General features: G+C 44.5%; 1 protein-coding gene across 1 annotated transcript in view; it reads left to right on the top strand.

Moving 5' to 3' along the window:
* The window catches only part of LOC127658715 (multiple PDZ domain protein), a 125,903-nt gene that overhangs the window by 49,063 nt on the left and 57,670 nt on the right, over positions 1-19,170 (top strand). The window contains exons 9-14 of the mRNA XM_052148164.1: positions 2,428-2,530; positions 13,470-13,558; positions 14,014-14,221; positions 16,482-16,568; positions 16,682-16,761; positions 17,354-17,500. Of these exons, the coding sequence (XP_052004124.1) occupies positions 2,428-2,530; positions 13,470-13,558; positions 14,014-14,221; positions 16,482-16,568; positions 16,682-16,761; positions 17,354-17,500 (714 nt within the window). The remainder of the gene's footprint in view (positions 1-2,427; positions 2,531-13,469; positions 13,559-14,013; positions 14,222-16,481; positions 16,569-16,681; positions 16,762-17,353; positions 17,501-19,170) is intronic.

Genomic DNA, 19,170 nt, shown 5'->3' with positions numbered 1-19,170 from the left:
ATTAGGAACACTATACTAAAACTGGGTTGGGCCTCCCTTTGCTCTAAAAACAAAAGCCTAAATTCTTCATGGCACGGATTCCAAAAGATATTGTAAACATTCCTTTGAGATTCTGGTCCATTTTTACATGATTGCATCACACAGTTCTGCAGATTTGTCAGCTGCACGGTCATGCTGCAAATCTCCCATTCTACCACATCCAAAAGGTGAATCATTTTATGAAACCTGTTCATGTAACCAGTTTGAGACCACATTTGCTTTCTGACATGATGCATTATCATGTTGGAAGTAGCCATTAGAACATGTGTAAATTATGGCCATTAAGGGATGCACATGGTCAACAACAATACTCGATGATTGATTGGTATTAACAGGCACAAAGTGTGCCAAGAAAACATTCTCCACACAATCACACCACCGCCACCAGCCTGGCCTGTTGACACAAGGCAGGTTGGGTTCATGGATTCATGTTGTTGGTGCCTCATGTTCCGAATGTACCATCTGTGTGCCTCAGCAGAAATCAATATTCAGTAGACCAGGCTATGTTTTTCCAGTCTTTGACTGTCCAGTTTTACTGAGCCTGTGCCCACTTCAGCCTCAGCTTTCTGTTCTTGGCTGACAGAAGTGAAACCAACGTGGTCTTCTGCTGCTGTAGCCCTTCTGCATCAAGGTTCGACATGTTGTGCATTTTGAGATGCTATTCTGCCCACTACAATTGTACAGAGCGGTTATCTGAGTTACCGTAATCTTTCTATCAGCTCGAACCAATCTGGCCATTCTCTGTTGACCTCTCAACAAGAGGTTGTTGATCAACAAGACATTTCTGCCCGCAGAACTTCCGCTCACTGGATGTGTTTTTGTTTTATGCACCATTCTCTTAACACTCTAGACTGTTGTGCGTGAAAATCCCGGTGTACAATGGGGCTAAGGGCTGCACAATGGAAAAGACCTGTTGAATATAATTTTCTCCTAAAACACTAAATGGCAGAAATAACTATTGCAGTACCTTCCTAAACCCCTGTAACACTGCAATAAATATTTAACATAAGTGGAAAGGAATGGATTTGTTGCAATGGACTTGCAAACCTACTTTCTTTTTTTCTACCCAATTTGACATGCCCAATTCCCAATGCGCTCTAAGCCCTCGTGTTGGCATAGTGACTCGCCTCAATCCTGGTGGTGGAGGAAGAATCTCATTTGCCTCTGCTTCTGAGACAGTCAATCCGCACATCTTATCACGCGTCTTGTTGAGCGCGTTATCACAGAGACCTAGCGCGTGTGGAGTCTCGCGCTATTCTCCGCGGCATCCACACAAATCTCACCGCGCCCCACCGTGTGCAAGAACCACGTTGTAGCGACCACGAGGAGGGTAACCCAACATGACTCTACCCAACCTAGCAACCGGGCCAATTGGTTGCTAAGGAAGCCTGACTGGAGTCACTCAGCATGCCCTGGATTCCAACTTGCAACTCCAGTTGTGGTAGACAGTTTCTTTACTGTCAGTTTCTTTATTGCAGAAGCCATCAGCACAGCTGGGACCTGGGAAGGCAGCTCAAATTCCCAGAAACCATTACCACAACTAGACTTAGGCCTGACATGGTCCTCCTTTCAGAATCATCAAGGCAGGTGGTCCTACTGGAATTGACTGTGCCCTGGGAAGACCGAATGGAAGAGGCATTTGAACGGAAGAGGGCCAAGTATGAGGAATTGGCTGGTGAATGCCGTAGCAGAGGATGGAAGACCCGCTGCCTCCCCATCGAGGTTGGCTGCCGAGGGTTTACCGGCCAGTCGCTCTACAGGGCCCTCAAGCTTCTGGGAATAAGGGGACTGCACATTAGGAAAGCCATCAGGAACATCACGGATGCTGCTGAGAAGGCATCTAGATGGCTGTGGATCAAAAGGGGTGATCCGTGGATCACACATGCTACCTAGTCACAAGTCAGGGACTGATCACCCCTGGCTGGATCGCCTGGGCGAGGGTGTATGATGTTGAAAGACCCGAAACACCCGATGACTCCAGGTTACATCACTGATGATGTGTCTAGGTTGCACCTGCAAGGTGTATACAAATCACTTGCTGAGCTACCCAGGCCAATCCCACATTCTTGACAGCGAAAAGTTTGCTCAAACTAAACTCAAACTTAACCGGATAATGATTAAAACTGGCTTCTTGAGACAGGCCTCACCAACTTAGTTTTACACTCTTCAGGAAGTCAACCAAGCAATGGCTTACTTAAAGTTGACCCAGCAAGGTAAACTGGGAGACAGGAAAGTATTTAAACATCAAGTTACACACTTCACCTTAAACACAACAGCTCCTCTCTCAAGGTCACTTGGGTCTCACTATCAGGTTTTCAGAAAATCTTCTCTCCTTTTCCTTCGCTATCTCTCGTTCATTCTGTCTTTTTCTGTGTTGTGTGGTGTCAGGGTTTTGAGGAAGAAGAGCAGGATGCTTTTGATGTGAGTTTGACGAAGAATGCTCAGGGGCTGGGCATCACCATCGCTGGATATGTGGGGGACAAAACCTCAGGTGAGCTTTGAAGCATGCAAATAATTAGAATAATAAATATCACTGATTAGCAAACTGAACTAATGAAGGAATATTACAGATATTGAGCACACACACAACACCTGAAAATGGATTTACAGAGGGAGTTCTATTGATGGTGCTTTTTATGGAGCTTTTCCACTGCATGGTACAACTCGACTCAACTCTACTCTGCTCACTTTTTTGGGGGTTTCCACTGTGGATAGAACCTGGTACCTGATACTTTTTTAGTACCACCTCGGTCAAGGTTCCAAGCGAGCCGACACTAAATGTGACGTCAAAACCCTGCAGATCACTGATTGGTCAGAGAGAATCGTCACTACCAGCGTCACTGGATTTGCGACACAGGACATCAACCCGCTAGATTTAAAGTTTTAAACAGCGATAACAGAATCATTTGTTCACGCTGTGCGCAAAACCACGCCGTGATCAATAAACGAGGTGCAAAATGAAAAAGTCTCTCAGGAAGTGTATCAGCTGTTGGCCGCACACGGCTACCACCGGACCTACCTACAGTGTAGGGAAAGTAAAAATTTGTTTTAAAGTGACTACAGAACCATCAAGGAAAAGTGGAAGTGGTTCGACCAAATTGACGCTATCTAAACCGGCGAGCAATGGGAGGGAGAGTGCCCTGGACTCACGATGAAGGATGGTATGTTATGTTAACTCTAAAGCTTCACTTTATTTAGTTGACCAGGTACTGGAAGCTTGCTTCTAAAACAATCAGATCAATTTAACTGTTACACTTGGGTAAAATCATTATGCAGCACAATGAGCTAGTAGCTAACAGCTAGTGGTTGTGTTATTGTTCTGGTCAGTTTGTGTCGTTTTTAAGATGATGTTACGGCAGTAGAGGCGGCGCAACTATGACGATCAGCCTATAATCACACCCACGTTGAGGTGGCACTAAACTGCAATGGAAATGCAAGCTCAGAAAAGTAAAGCGAGTAGAGTTGAGACGAGTCGAACTGTAACTTGCAGTGTAAAAGTGCCGTTAAGGTTCGTACTTAGGTTTACAGATTTGAACAAAACTCTTTTGAAGAAAAAAAAAGTCATATAAAAAAGTCTAGCCAAAAAGAAGGTGTTTGTTGTGGTCGCTCCAAACAGTTTGCCAGCGCATACTTTCAGGAACACTTCATACATATCGGTTACCTAACGTAACCTCGGTTCTCTCTAGATGAGGGAACGAGTATTGCGTAAGCTAGCTTACGCTACGGGAAAGATTCATCTTTTCTGAGATATTGAAGCCAAAAAATTATCCTTAATTTTTGTATCCATTGTCAACGCAGTGCGGCAGCTGCAGACCTTGAGCGGGCTATCTAGCGAGCTCATAGGTTGCTCTGCGGCAACTGCTGCAGCCTATAGACGAGCTTGGGCGAACTCGCATCCAATGAGAGGCGTCCGCGCGCTCACTGCATCAAAGCCCGCCAAAATGGGCGTGACTAGAGTGCATATAAGCATAGTTCGTAGGCTGGAACCCTGGTTTTCATTGACTGAAGCGAAAAGTCGCTCGTGGCGCGAAGCACGGCCGGCTACGCAATACTCGTTCCCTCATCTAGAGAGAACCGAGGTTACGTTAGGTAACCGATACGTTCTCTTACGAGAGGTTCTCTCGTATTGTGTAAGCTAGCTTACGCTCACGGGAACCCATTGTCAACGCCGTCGCGCCAAGCATCCACTGTATGAGCCCCAGGGAATTAAGGGGGACCCGGGGAGCCCTTATGAGTGGGGAAATAATATTTGGCCGGCAAGAATGCGGGTCATTGATTGTGTAATACATAAGCACATAGTGGGAAGGGAACGACAGAGCGGCGGTGCCGGTCTGTGTGGAATGTGACCCATCAGTGCAGCTCACCAGGGGAGCTGTAGCGTATTAAACCGCTAGTAGTTTTGCCTGCAGAGCGGGCACTTCCATATTGTAAAATCTGACAAAGGTGGAGGGGGAAGTCCATCCCGCTGCCACACATATGTCGTGAATGGAAATCCCGCTGGACCATGCCCACGAGGATGCCATGCCTCTAGTGGAGTGAGCCCTAATGCCCAACGGGCATGGCAGGTCTTTTGACGCGTATGTAGCAGCAATAGCGTCCACTATCCATCTAGATAGTGTCTGTTTTGAGGCGGCGAGACCTTTGGTGCACCCTCCGAACGAAACAAAAAGCTGCTCAGAGCGTCTGAAAGCGGCGGAGCGCGCAGTATACAATCTCAGTGCTCTGACCGGGCAAAGGAGATTGGCGTCGCGTTCGCTATCGGGTGCTGGCAGCGCCGATAGGGAAATGACCTGTGCTCTGAAAGGAGTACCGATCACCTTGGGAACATAGCCGTGTCTAGGCTTTAAAATGACCTTGGAGTCACTTGGTCCAAACTCAAGACACGCAGCGCTGACAGACAGCGCGGAAGGTCTCCCACACATTTGACTGATGACAGGGCAGTCAGAAAAACGGTTTTGAGTGAAAGGTATTTCAAATCCACGGATTGAAGTGGTTCGAAAGGGGGGGCTTTCATAGTTTCGAGAACTATAGAAAGATCCCAGATAGGAACCGATGGGGGCGCGGGGTTCATCCTTCTAGCTCCCTGAGGAAGCCGGATGACCAGCTCGCTTTTACCCCATGACTGGCCGTGCAGGGGTTCAGCTGAACGCGCAATGGCCGCCACATACACTTTGAGCGTGGATAGGGATCTGCCCTTATCCAGCAGCTCTTGTAGGAATACTGAGCAGCGTACTGACACCCCACATGTCCGTGGGTCCAGGTCTCTGTCGGTGCACCATTTTGAGAACACAGACCATTTTGACGCATAGAGTCTTCTCATGGAAGGGGCTCTAGCGTGTATGATGGTGTTTATTACTCCTTCTGGCAGAGCGACGGGTAGTCGCTGATCACCCACGCATGCAGCACCCAGCTCTGGGTGGGGATGCCAGATTGTGCCGCGAGCTTGAGAGAGGAGATCTGCTCTCACTGGGATGGGCCACGGCGCTGTCAGTGACAGCTGCGTAAGCTCCGGGAACCATGTCTGATTCTCCCAATGTGGGGCTATGAGGAGCACCGAGTGACGCTGCTTCCTGATCCTCTGCATTACCTGTGGCAATAGCGAGACGGGAGGGAAGGCGTAAGCGGGCGCCTGGGCCAGTCCTGGGCCAGCGGCCCTCGCTGAGAAAAATATTGGGCAGTGAGAGTTCTCTTTGGACGCAAAGAGGTCTATCTCTGCTCTGCCGAATAGGTGCCATAACGCCTGGACTGTTTGAGCGTGCAGGACCATTCCCCTGGGGGAATATTGTCTCTGGACAGTCTGTCCGGCCGCCGCTCAGGTGGCCTGGCACGCAGCGCCGCCTCAGCGAGCGCAGGTGGCACTGGGACCAACTCAGTATGCGTTTGGCCAGATGGAAGAGGTTCCTGGATCTGATACCGCCCTGACGGTTTAGGTAGGATACCACAGATCTGTTGTCCGAACGGACCAGGACGTGGTGACCCTGAATGACCGGGAGAAAGCGCACGCAGCGCGCATCGACCGCTATCATTTCCAGACAATTTATGTGAAGGAGCTTTTCCTGAACTGACCATAGGCCAAAACCGAGAGCCCTCGCAGACCGCGCCCCAACCCGTGTTGGACGCTGCCTGTCGAGATGACTTTTCGGCGAGATACAGCTCCCATTGTCACTCCCCGCTGATACCATTCGCCACTGTCCAGGGCTGCAGAGCTGATATACAGGTCTGAGTCACCTTGATGGGCTGGCGGCCTGTGGCCCAAGCCCGGCGAGACGCTGGTGTTTAGCCAATGCTGAAGCGGCGATGTGCAGTAAACCCAGCTGAAGTACTGCTGCGGCTGAGGCCATGTAACCTAGCACTCTCTGGAATTTCTTCAGAGGCGTGAGGCTGTTCATCTGAAAAGATGCGGCTAGTCGCTGAACACGGCGCCGCTGTGTAGATAAGCGAGCCGCCATTGCCACGGAGTCTAGTTCTATTCCAAGGAAGGAAATTGTCTGACTGGGCTGTAGTGAGCTCTTAGTCCAATTGACTGCAAGACCCAAACTGTTCAGATGGCTGAGGAGAACTGACTCTGTGAGACAGAAGCTCCATATGTGACTGTGCCATAATCAGCCAGTCGTCCAAATAGTTCAAAATTCGCAAACCCTGACTCCACAGGGGTGCGAGCGCCAGCATCCATGCACTTCGTGAAAGTACAGGGTGCTAAGGACAGGCCGAACGGGAGGACGGTGTATTGATAAACCTGGCCGTCGGCGTAATCTCAAGAATGGCCTGTGACGGGATTTATCTGAATCTGAAAGTATGCATCTTTCAGATCGAGAGAAATAAACCAGTCCCTCTGGCACATGCGCGAGGAGTTTCCTGATTGTAAGCATTTTGAACGGTCTTTTGCAAGCACCTTGTTCAAAACCCTGAGATCTAATATGGGTCTGAGGCCGCCGTCTTTCTTGGGAACAAGAAAATAACGGCTGTAAAGCCCCGACTCGCTCAGAGAGGGTGGCACTTTCTCTATGGCCCATTTGCACAGAAGGCTTGTTATTTCTGAACGAAGCATGCACGCTGCTTCCGTGTTCACAGTGGTTTCGAGCCGCGCTCTGAAGCGAGGAGGGCGGCGATCGAACTGTAGCAAATAGCCCTGTTGTATTGTGCTTAACACCCACTTGGATATCCCTGAATAGCTTCCCACGCTTTGAAGCTGTAACGCTAGAGGGTGAATGGCCAATTCGCTCTGATTGCCGCACACAGAGCCTGAACAAAATGTGTGAGCGCTGCTTAGTGTGTTCATGCATGATTGCTCGCAGACAGCATGAACAGGCTGTTTTGTGAGTGTTACTTCCGATTGGAATGAATGGGGAAAGAGTCACATCTGTTACGTGATGCTAAGCATAGTCATGGGCACGGGACTTACACACAGAGGAATGTTTGCTGGCCGTGTAACAGAGCCGGCAGAGAATGGGCGCCGCGACGTATTCGTGGGCGATTTATTGACTCTAGCGCCGAGCAGTTCAGAACCGCTTTATGTGAGCGTGCTCTGGTGGGGACACGAGACATGCAGTGCTTGTGTGCAGAAGTGAACACTGGATTGTGGTCACATTTTCTACACATAGGGCTGGTCGTGTGACAGAGCTGCCAGAGAATGGGCGCACGATGCATTTGTGGGCTCTTCATTGACTCTGACGCCGAGCTGTTCGTGAATCGCTTTATGAGAGCGTGCTCTGATAGGGGCACGGATGTGTTATGCTTGTGTGTAGGGGCTAACACTGGGTTGTGGGCACATTTTCTACACATAAGACATGTTTGCTCTTTACAAGATTTATTTGGGTCGCCGTGAAAACGGCGCTTGAGTGCAGGCAAGCGGGCAGTGTCACCGGCTTGTTGGCTGCTAAATTCACCACTGTAGTAGCCTGAGAGAAGGGGACTGACAGGGGCAAAGCTTTGACGGTGGTCCGCCGCGGGCGGACTGAGCCGCCGCTTGTTCAACAAAGTTAGGAAGACTTCGGTTGCTCTGGTTTCAGCGCTACCTTAAATCGAGGCCCGCTGGGGCGGCGGTCTCGCGGCGGCTGTCTGAGCGCGATCGAGGGCGGCCGCCCTGTCGACGCTGAGAAGTCTGGAGATTGTTGAGCTGGGCGCTGTGAAGAGGCTCGTGCAGGAGGCTGATCACGTGAGCGCCTGCAGAGGAGCTAGCGCTCAGGCAGAAAGAGATTCATGGCTTGTGTGGCTTTTGGACCTCTGAAAACCGGTCAATGATACCACTCACCGCGGAGCCGAAGAGACCGGATGGAGAGAGCGGTGCGTTGAGGAACGAGAGCTTCTGCTTCTCCCATGTCGACTAGCATTAACCACAGATGTCTCTCGGTCACAGTCAGCCGCCATGCACTTCCCTATAGCTTGGGCTGCAGCTTTGGTAGCTGGAGGGCGAGGTCCAGTAGCACTCGTATGTCTGCAACCGCCTCTGGATGCCTACTTTCCTCATCCCACTCCCGCAGAAGGTCCGCTTGGAGGATCTGTAGGACGGCCATAGAGTGCAGAGCAGATGCAGCTTGGCCGGGCGGCGGAATAGGCGCGCCAACACAGGCGGAAGTTGTTCTGCAGGCCTTAGACGGGAGCACTGGTTTAGACCGCCATCTCGCGGAGGGCGGACAAAGGTGTGCTGCTACCGCGATCCTCGACCGGAGGGATGGAAGCGTAGCTCTTCTCAGTGGCGCTGCCCACCGAGCAAGAGAGGTGGAGACGTGGATCGACCCTGGTCGAGAAAGGCGCTGCTCCATGATTTGGAAAGCTCGGCGTGGAGTTCCGCAGGAAGGAGCGCCCGGTAGCGGAAGCAGCAGCGGCGGCTCTGTAGAAAGCAGCCGCAAGTCTGTTGGGTGCCTGCTCAAGGGCGTGACCACTGAGCTCGAGGCGTCGACGGCCTGTGTGAGGAGGCGTGTTAGTTCCCTTCGACCGGGCGCTGGTCCTGCTGGATTCCTGGGCCGAGGAGGAGGCGCGTGAGCCTGACCACTCGCTGTCCGTAGCCATGATGGAACAGCCCTTATCCTCGCGCTTCGTCCGGAGATGGCAGCAGAGCAGCCGCCGGCGGCAACTGCGCGTCCCGGTGGGCGGGAGGGTGAAGGCGATGCTCGAGGGATGGGCTCCGGCGAGGCAATCGCTTCTACCATTGTTTCCGCAGCCTTTGAGAGCGGGCGCTTTTTCTGGCGCTGCTGAACGGAAGGCGGCGCGGCGGCTTCGGTCCTGAGCGCTCGAAGTCGAGCCCGCAGGGTCGACATCGGCAGCTCCTCGCAGAGATCACATCCGCCGGGCGAGGGCGAAGCTCTGCATGCCCCAGTCCCAGGCAGAGAGCGCAGATGATGTGGCGGTCTCCGGTGCTGAGAGGAGCGCGGCATGAGGCGCAAGTGGAGCGAGGCATCTTAAAAAGACGCCAGTACTCTTTTGTGAAGTTCTTAAGAACTAGCTTGCTTTTAAAAGGATACGTCGCCGGATGGCGTAGCTCGCAGGACGGCTGAAGGTGGCGAAGACGGCCGGCTTCTTCGAGCGCTGTCCACGCTTGCTTGATGCCCCTCGAACGGCGACGCGGCTTCCAGTTCAGTGATGCGAAGAGCTTCGCTGAAGAGATGAAAATCAGGGTTCCAGCCTACTGAACTATGCTTATATGCACTCTAGTCACGCCCATTTTGGCGGGCTTTGATGCAGTGAGCGTGCGGACGCCTCTCATTGGATGCGAGTTCACCCAAGCTTGTCTATAGGCTGCAGCAGTTGCCGCAGAGCAACCTATGAGCTCGCTAGATAGCCCGCTCAAGGTCTGTAGCTGCCGCACTGCGTTGACAATGGATACAAAAATTAAGGATAATTTTTTGGCTTCAATATCTCAGAAAAGATGAATCTTTCCCATAGCGTAAGCTAGCTTACGCAATACGAGAGAACCTCTCGTAAGAGAACTGCTGTTAACACCTTATTACTGCCATTGGTTTCAATTCTTCAATTGAGATCACAGATAACAACATGAACACACTGTAGTGCAGAGTTGCCGAGCTGGTGCAAAGTTACCTATCTGTATTATTGTCCTCTTAGACAATTTCCCAGACCTTGTAATGTGATTTTTTTCGGATTAGTCTGACAGAAGAAACCAAATCTGTTTAAAAACTCTTAAGTGCCCATTAAGTTCCTATTCACTCTGTTGTATATGCAGCTTCACTCATGCAGCCTGTAATTTGCATTTTCACATGCAAATGTTTGCCAGAATTTTGCAGCTCATCACCGCTAGTGATGCCGCAAAGCTCATTTGCATGTGAAAATTATCAGTGGTGAATTTGCCACAAATTTGCAGTGAACTCTCGATTTTTAAATCAAGTGTATCTACTCAAAGCGTGACACACGTATATGAGTTTACACTAATCTTTGCAGTATGAATATCTTTCTTTATGTATATAAATTTTTCAAGATTTTGTGTGGATTCCATTCCAATAACAGAGGTCAATCTGTGTATATTATGGCCATGTATAGCATGTTAGCATTAGCTTTAGCGCCATGAATGCAGAGTGTAAACATGACAAATTGCACATGATCTAATGCATATACATATTACTTTAATCAACATTGAGTGCTTAAAACAGCTTCTTTTTTGATCGCATGTGGATTCTATTCATGAATAAAGCATGTAGTAATTTATCAGATTGGTTAGTTTAACATGTTGTCTGTAGATCTTATATTTCTGGCCCCAGCAGCATAAGCTATGGAATGATTTTCCGGACATTATTCAAAAGGAATTGCAAATTGTATTTGCAATTGCGTTTTCAATTTGTGGACGCATAAAATGTGACATAATCCAAACGCAATTGCAAATCGCGCATTACCGTTTGCATTTTCGTTTAAGCGAACGCACAGTGACTGCCAAATTTCAAATGGAAAAGCAAAGTCCGTTTGCAACTGTGTTTCCCATATCTTACGAGTTTTGGCCCTGTCATATTTAAATAGCAATTTCATTTACCACGTCTGCTTTTTCACTTTCTCAGCGTCGCGTATGTAGCCAGCCAAAACTCAAATGGAATACTAATTCCCTTAGTATTTCCATTTCCGATGCCTTACACAGAAACCTGTCAATCAGGGTCAAGGGTGGGATTATGCTATGGGGCGTGTTTGTCTTGGGAAGTGACGTCACTCACAGTCGACGGTCAAGAGTCATTATATAAACAAGCATTAAAAGTAATGGACCAGAAATCTGTAAGATGGCATCACTGCATCATTCTAAGGAAGCATAATATCTTGAGTTTTGACAGTTTTGTAAATTTTTCTTTTTAAAACTAATTTTTAAGTGTGTGAACAACGTTGCACCAGAAATATTCTGTCAACTAGTACATAAACAAAAGAGCGGAATAAGAACTAGAGGCACAATAAGTGGAAACTATAGCCATAAAACGTAGAACAACATTTGGTCAGACATCATTTTCAGTAAGAGGCATACATTTGTGGAATGCATCTGAAATTAAAACATTGACAGACTTCAAGGTTTTTAATACACATTTAAAGCAATGGCTGAAACTGAAACAACTTTGTGAACACTGACTGTACAGGACATAACACAATGCATACAAACATAATGTTGCATATGTGAGCACGCACAGACATATGCACACTTTTGTGTTCTTGTATTGTTAAATGTGTCTAGACTTTGATATATAGTGACTTCCACATCTACTTAAGCCCATATCTTATTTCATATATGGGATGTATTTGTTGTATGTATTTTATTAATTATAAATCTTAAACTCAATACTCTGTAATTTTTGTTTTAAATTTATAAGCCTAACCAGGGACAGGGGTTGCAAATTAGTCATGGCTAGAAACATGTATGCGTGGCATCTACTTTGTATTCTTTATAAAGCAATGTTCTATGCATTTGTCCCTGTCAAATAAACATTAAAATAAATACAAAATAAATACAAAATAAATAAAGAGGCGATGCCCTGAACAGACGCCGGTTTATTTGATCTTGACCGTCGACTGTGAGTGGTCTCTTCCCAAGACAAACACGCCCCATAGCATAATCCCACCCTTGACCCTGATTGACAGGTTTCTGTGTAAGGCATCGGAAATGGAAATACTAAGGGAATTAGTATTCTATTTGAGTTTTGGCTGGCTACATACGCGACGCTGAGAAAGTGAAAAAGCAGGCGTGGTAATTGAAATTGCTATTTAAATATGACAGGGCCAAAACTCGTAAGATATGGGAAACACAGTTGCAAACGGACTTTGCTTTTCCATTTGAAATCTGGCAGTCACTGTGCGCTCGCTTAAACGTAAAATGCAACGGTAATGCGCGATTTGCAATCGCGTTTGGATTATGTCACATTTTATGCGTCCACAAATTGAAAACGCAATTGCAAATACAATTTGCAATTCCTTTTGAATAATGTCCGGAAAAATCATTCCATAATAAGCAGTGTCCAAAACAGTATACCATTTCTCAACTGATTCAACCTTCTTTCAATCTCTGAACAAAGTATGCAGAAGAATTTAATTGTTAGTTTATAAGTACTTTAATTATTTACCGTGGACGTGTAACTCGTCCCCTCCCCCCTTTGATCAACGCATATGAAAGTCGTATCGAATTATACAGATTTATAGGAGAGATGTACTGCTGGAAGTGTTGGATAATAACAGATTACATGTAATCTGCATTATGTAGTTGTATAAAATTACATTTTAAAATGTGTGTAATCAGATTACAGTTACTTTTTTATGGATTGCATGATTACATGTCCAAAAGTAATCTAAAAGTAATTAGATTGACTATAAAGTGTAATTTGAAAAAAGTTTAGTCTTGTCATTTGTAATTAGATTACATTTCTGAAGTAATCTACCCAACACTGGCTGTTGCTTTTCTAAGTAATCAGATGATTTTTTGCCTGGAGGATGATAAAATGAGTGAAAATATGATGTAGATTTACTTTAAAGAAGGGTCATGAGTCATATCTACAGACCAGAATATCATAGATGATGGCTCTTAGGCTTGGACTTGTGAGCAGCCTCCTAGCAACCATTTAGCTACCCTATCAACTGCATAACAACACATAAAAAGCAGAACACCTTAAAAACAGAATAGCAGTGCAATAGCAACTACCTAACAACACCCTACCAAGTTACAAAATCATGACAAAATCGGTATATAATAAAATAATGTTTTGGCTTGTTTCCCGAAAAGGAAACTACTCTAGAAAAATGTGCTTTTAGAGTTGGCAATGTAAATCCTGCATGTAATAGGACTTTATTTATACTTTATTTCAAATATTCACACCTGTTGCTGTCCCTGACAGCTGTGAGTTTCATCTTTACTGCTTCTCTATCTTACTGTGGGCAGATTTCAACATGAAAGCTGATTCTCATTCTACCCTGCTTCATGTCAGCAGCGTTTCACCTTTGCTGCATGCAATTTCCTCTTGTAGAGCCCTCTGGCATATTCGTGAAGAGCATTTCGATGGACAGTGCTGTGGAGCAAGATGGGCGAATCCATGTCGGTGACCAGATCATAGCTGTAAGTTATTTCACAAAGAATTAAACTGCTTTTCAACAAAAAGGTTTTTCATGCTCAAAAGTGAAGATTTTCTTTTAAACTTTACAGTTTTTTGTGTGAGTGTATGAGTGAATATATGTTTATGTTTACAGTATATATATATATTATATACAGTATATACGGTACGAGTATCTATCTGCCCATCCATCCATCTATCAGGAATGATATCTAAAACGAATCATTTTGTAGTCAAGTACTCTAACCCACAAAAGAATGATACGAATGTGACAAAACGTAATGCTCAAAATGGCGGCTGTTATGCCTTTTTAATAGAGTTTGTGTCCTCTAGAACGTGCATGTGCGTTAGCTGGTCAGGCCTGTAAAATATACTATGAGATAAGTATTCAGGGCTTAATTGCAGTGTGTGTGTGTGTGTGTGTGTGTGTGTGTGTGTGTGTGTGTGTGTGTGTGTGCAGGTAGACGGTATGAATATCCAGGACTATACTAACCAGCAGGCAGTTGAAGTTCTGAGACACACGGGTCAGACTGTACACCTAAAACTGGTCCGACGCGGCTTTAAACCGGAGGACACATGCCCGCCAATCATACCAGTCACCATGGAGATTAGACCTGCCCCTAGTGCATCCAGAAACTCAACAATGGAACGCGCAAATGGCAAACACGGTAACTGTTGTTACATGCACAATAATCAATCTGTTACCATTTCTAAATAAGAGTGTTACAATGAAGCTGTTCACATGCATCACTCATGTCCATTTGACTCAGTAATGTTTTCCTCATTTGAAAAGCTTAACACCTAAAGACATAATTGTAATTATGTAGGAAATCTTGAGCACTCACTTTAAAATGAAGACTTATAAAAGCTGTTGTATTCTACATGGAGAGAGAGTCCACACATGGGGGCGGCCATTTTAGAATCACATGACCAGCTGAAAACTACTCACTTAAAGGAATATTCCGGTTCAATACAAATTAAGCTTAATCGACAGCATTTGTGGCATAATGTTGATTACCACAAAAATTTACTTCGACTCGTCTCTTATTTAAAAAAAGCAAAAATCTGGTTTCAGTGAGGCACTTACAATGGAAGAGAATGGGGACAATTTTTGGAGGGTTTAAACAGAAATGTGAAGCTTAACATTTTATAAAAGCACTTATATTAATTCTTCTGTAAAATGTCTGAAAAATTGTCATTTTTACAGTCATTTTAGGGTTTGTTGACATTACGTTGTCATGGTAACAAAGTTGTAAAATTGCCTATAACTTAACACAGAAAAGGTTATTTAGCGATTTTGTAACACTAAAATGATGTTAACACGCATATTGTTTATGTCTTGTGGCTATTATTTTGAAACAGTGTGTGTTTTAACATTTAAAAATGTTTCACTTCCATTGTAAGTGCCTCTAATGCTGTAGATTGAGCTTTATTTGCATTGAACCCAGAATATTCCTTAAATCTCAGTAACCATCCTGTTATTTAACACTTAACTCATTGATTAAAGTAATTGTGGCTGACTATGAAAAGTAAATTTCTACAATGCCATCTGAAACTGAAAACTATTGATTTTAAATGATGCTGCCTCCAGGCCACTAGGTGTCAGTGTAAATCCAAGATGACACAAAGACAAAAGTTAGTGCGCCTGTAAAGACCTCTTACATATCAAATGACTAGTCGTTTAAAAAAAAATAGGAAATATCCTTTAATTTAAATCACTTTTTTTGCTACTCGCTATTGCTAGTTGTTGGCAGATTGTTTGTTTTCTCATCTTGTTTCGAGAAGAATTTTTCCTATTTATTTCAGTACAGATATCTAAATCATGAACCAAACTAACCATCTCTGAGATTAATTACTACATTACAATCTTTGAATTAATTCAAAAAAGTATTTAAAATCAATTAAAAGACAAAACATACTCATCCCATGAAGCACTGCGAATGACATAATCAAAGAAAAAATGACGGTACAATATCAAACTACTACCAGTGTTGGTAGACTACGGTATTTCTGAAATGTAATTAGATACAGTTTACAAATTATACTAATTGTAATCCGTAATGTGATCTTTTATATTATACCATTTAGCTAATCTGATTACTTTTGGATTCAGTTTTGGGTTTTGATAAATCTAATCGTTCATTTTATATGTATTAACACCAATTAACACTCCTTCCATTTTACAGTAGTATGATTAAAAAATGTAATCATGTAATCCATAAAAAGTAACTAATCTGATTATGCACATTTTAAATGGCAATGTAGTGTAATTAGAAGTATTTTTGTTACCTGATTACATTATACAGATTACTTGTAATCTGTTTCTTAGCAACACTAACTATATCCTTATAGTCACTGATTACAATTGTAAAAACAATACATTTGTGTCTTCTACAGAAACAGGTTTATACGTTATCGTTAATGAACACTTTATGTGTGGATTTATTACTTTTGGAACGGGAATGTTGCACTTTATTAGAGGGTTGGAAATGATCATTCTAGAAAGCCTTTTACTCAACTAAAATATTAGTTATACTTGTGTGCAAGATTATCAGGTCATCAATATCTCAGGTCCATTTTTGTCCCAGAAGAGACAGACTTTAAATTTGAAATGCATATCTCAAAAGGTTATTCTTTCACAAATTCCAACTTTTAGGAGTACAGTAGCATAAAGATGACCTCAAAGCTAACAAACATGTTCTAAAACCCACAAAACACAAGTTGGATTTCATAGGGTCTTTAAATGCTAGTTTGGTAGATCCTCTGCACCATATTTAGAGTCACAGCCAAAATCTCGACTCATCCTTTCATCATATTCCCCAGAAGCCTGTTGTTATATAAAGAGAGTTTAAACCAGCAGAGTCACTGAGCGAGAGACAGGGTCACAGTTTGACGCCCTTGTGTTTTCTGCTGGATGTGTGTTTTTAGACGAGAGGTCGTATCTCAGTCCAGCTGAAACCTCCAAACCCCCGCCTGTCACAGTTCCACCCATCAGAACTCCAGAAAGGCGAGACGGTGAGAGAGAGACACACAAGTTTATCATTTTATCTCGTAAAGAATAAACAGGCAGAGATGATCTTAGATGATCTCAGCAGGTAATGTTGTAATTTCTCTCCTGGGTTTTGTAGGAATGAAGCTGAGCTCTGAGGAGGAACTCAAACTCCTGCAGAAGTGGCAGAAGGACGTCAGCATGTGCAGCGAGGTCATTGTGAGTAACACATTTATATTCAAGAGCAGGAGTAAAACAACACTTTATAGTGATCCCATGAAAGCAAGCAAAGTTTTTAAAGATCTTTAAAGTCCATGTGAGATGCCTTGCTTCGTTTTTGGTATTGAAGTCATTATTTGCATAGGATCGATCCGTCCTTCTCTATGCATAGATTCTATGGATACTCAGCCTATAAAGGCCCATTGCTGCTTTTCAATTGGAGTCTATGGGAGACACAAGATTGCTGTTCATTGGACAAGAGGCTCTAAACAATACCAATCTTACTACTATACCATTCATTTTCCTATTGGTCGACACAGCGAATTCACCTGTCGAAAAATATCCACCAATATTTGCCTAGGAAATTCTTTGCCACCAGAAGTCCATGATTGCGCACATTCCCATTGAGATGACTATATTTGACCCGTGGAAATTCTCTGTGGTTATGTCATGATAGCAAAATAAAAAAGCTTATTATTATCATTTTTAAAAAGGGAGGAGAAAAATCCCTCATTAGAAAATTCGGTTTGTGATGGGTTTTTAAGAGGATTCTGACATTTATGACGATTTTAAGTTATGTTTGTGTGTGCAGGTCGTTCAGGTGGAGAAGTTCAGTGAGAACAGTGGTTTAGGGATCAGTCTAGATGTGTGTGCCGGTCATCACTTCCTGTGCTCTGTGCTTCCGGAGGGTCCTGTTGGACGTTCTGGAAAAATCTGCAATGGAGACGAACTGCTGGAGGTAAAATGACACAAAATGTATTAGTGGTCTTTACGTATTTACTGTGGAAAAATAAGTGAACCCTTGGATATAATAACTGGTCGATGCTCCTTTGGCAGCAATAACCTCAACCAAGTGTTTCTGGTAGCTGCGGATTAGACCTGCACACTGTTCAGAAGGAATTTAGGACCATGTACTAAATATAATATATGTACAGGAATATTTCCATAGCTGTGGACCATGTAAAGCTCTTTAAAGGGATTAATAGAAATGTAAGAATTGTCATTTTTGTTTTTTCAATGGTAGATTCTTAAACTTTTACATTTGCAGTTCCTCCAATATTGAGTATCAAACACACACACACACACACACACACACACACACACACACTTTTGCAACCACTGAAATTTAGTCATGACAACTCTCTGAAAGATTTAACATGCTAATGTGGGTATGACATATTACTAGGATTTTGGTCTTGGCGGACTAGATTTGCTATGCTGGTGCTGCAGAGCAAGATGAAAGACTTGCAACTGCTAGAACATACACAGTTAAGCAAATAGAACATACAGAGTTAAGCAAGTAGACGTGCTGCTGCTGCTGCTGCTGTGTTTAGACAAAACACAAGACATGCTGCATCGAGAATGTAGGACATGCTGCTGCACAATTAGATATGCATACAGTCCCCATGTAGCAGATCTAGACCAGTGGAGCTGGAGGGGAGGAGGGTTTCAGGGAAAAGCTCTCGCAGTGGTCTGCTGTGAAACCAGCTTGTCTGCAAAACTGAGCCATTTAAAAAATATACAAAGAGAGAGTACACAAGTTGATTGATTGGCTATCCATTTAAATGTTTAAGGACCGATCAGCTAACACCATGCAAGCCGATTGGCTCAACATATCACATGTGAGTGAGCCGATTGGCTAACAGATGACAAGTTCAAAGAACCTACAGTATGTAGAGCTTAATGCCTGCACTTCAGTCATGACAACGCTTGGAAATATTTAGCATTTTCTTTTTGGGTATGACACATTAATTGTATTTTGGTATTTGTGGACTAGATCTGCTATGCTGCTGCTGCATAACAATCATGGAACTTTCTACGGCTAGAACATACATAGACATGATCAGTTACGCATGTGGATATCATGTGGCTGCTGTACAGTTAGACAAGCACAAGACATGGACTGAGGAATTACATAGTCCCCCCAAACAAGCAGATTTACCCCCAAAAGTTGGATACTGCTGTTGCTCTGAAGATTCATGTGTAGGAAGTGTATGTTAGCTAAGTGTGCCTTGGCCAGTTTGGCCAAATGGCTAGTGACCTGACTCATAAAGTGTACCTTGATCTGGAAAGCCCAGAGCTCATTTAACTAGTGACTTAGCCTCCTAGTTAAAAAACATGCTTATGTGTCATGGCCAAATGCTGACCTTACCGTGCAAGCTTATAGATACAAAAGCCCAAGCAACCATCTAAGCAATTAACATTTTCAGAGAAAAACTCTTACAGCTCGCTGCAGAGATTATGAGTTGATTTTCTACCCTATTACATGTCAAAGGACCTATCGGCTTACAGCATGCGAGCAGATTGGCTTAACATATCACATGAGAGCGAGCTGATTGGCTAACAGATAACAAGTTTAAAGAACCTATCAGCTTGCACTATATAGAGTTTCATGTGTGAACTTCAGTC

The sequence above is a fragment of the Xyrauchen texanus genome, chromosome 2 (genome assembly GCF_025860055.1).
Source record: "Xyrauchen texanus isolate HMW12.3.18 chromosome 2, RBS_HiC_50CHRs, whole genome shotgun sequence".
Lineage (NCBI taxonomy): Eukaryota > Metazoa > Chordata > Actinopteri > Cypriniformes > Catostomidae > Xyrauchen > Xyrauchen texanus.
The sequence above is the reverse complement of the archived record's forward strand: the minus strand, read 5'-3'. Positions and strand labels throughout refer to the sequence as shown.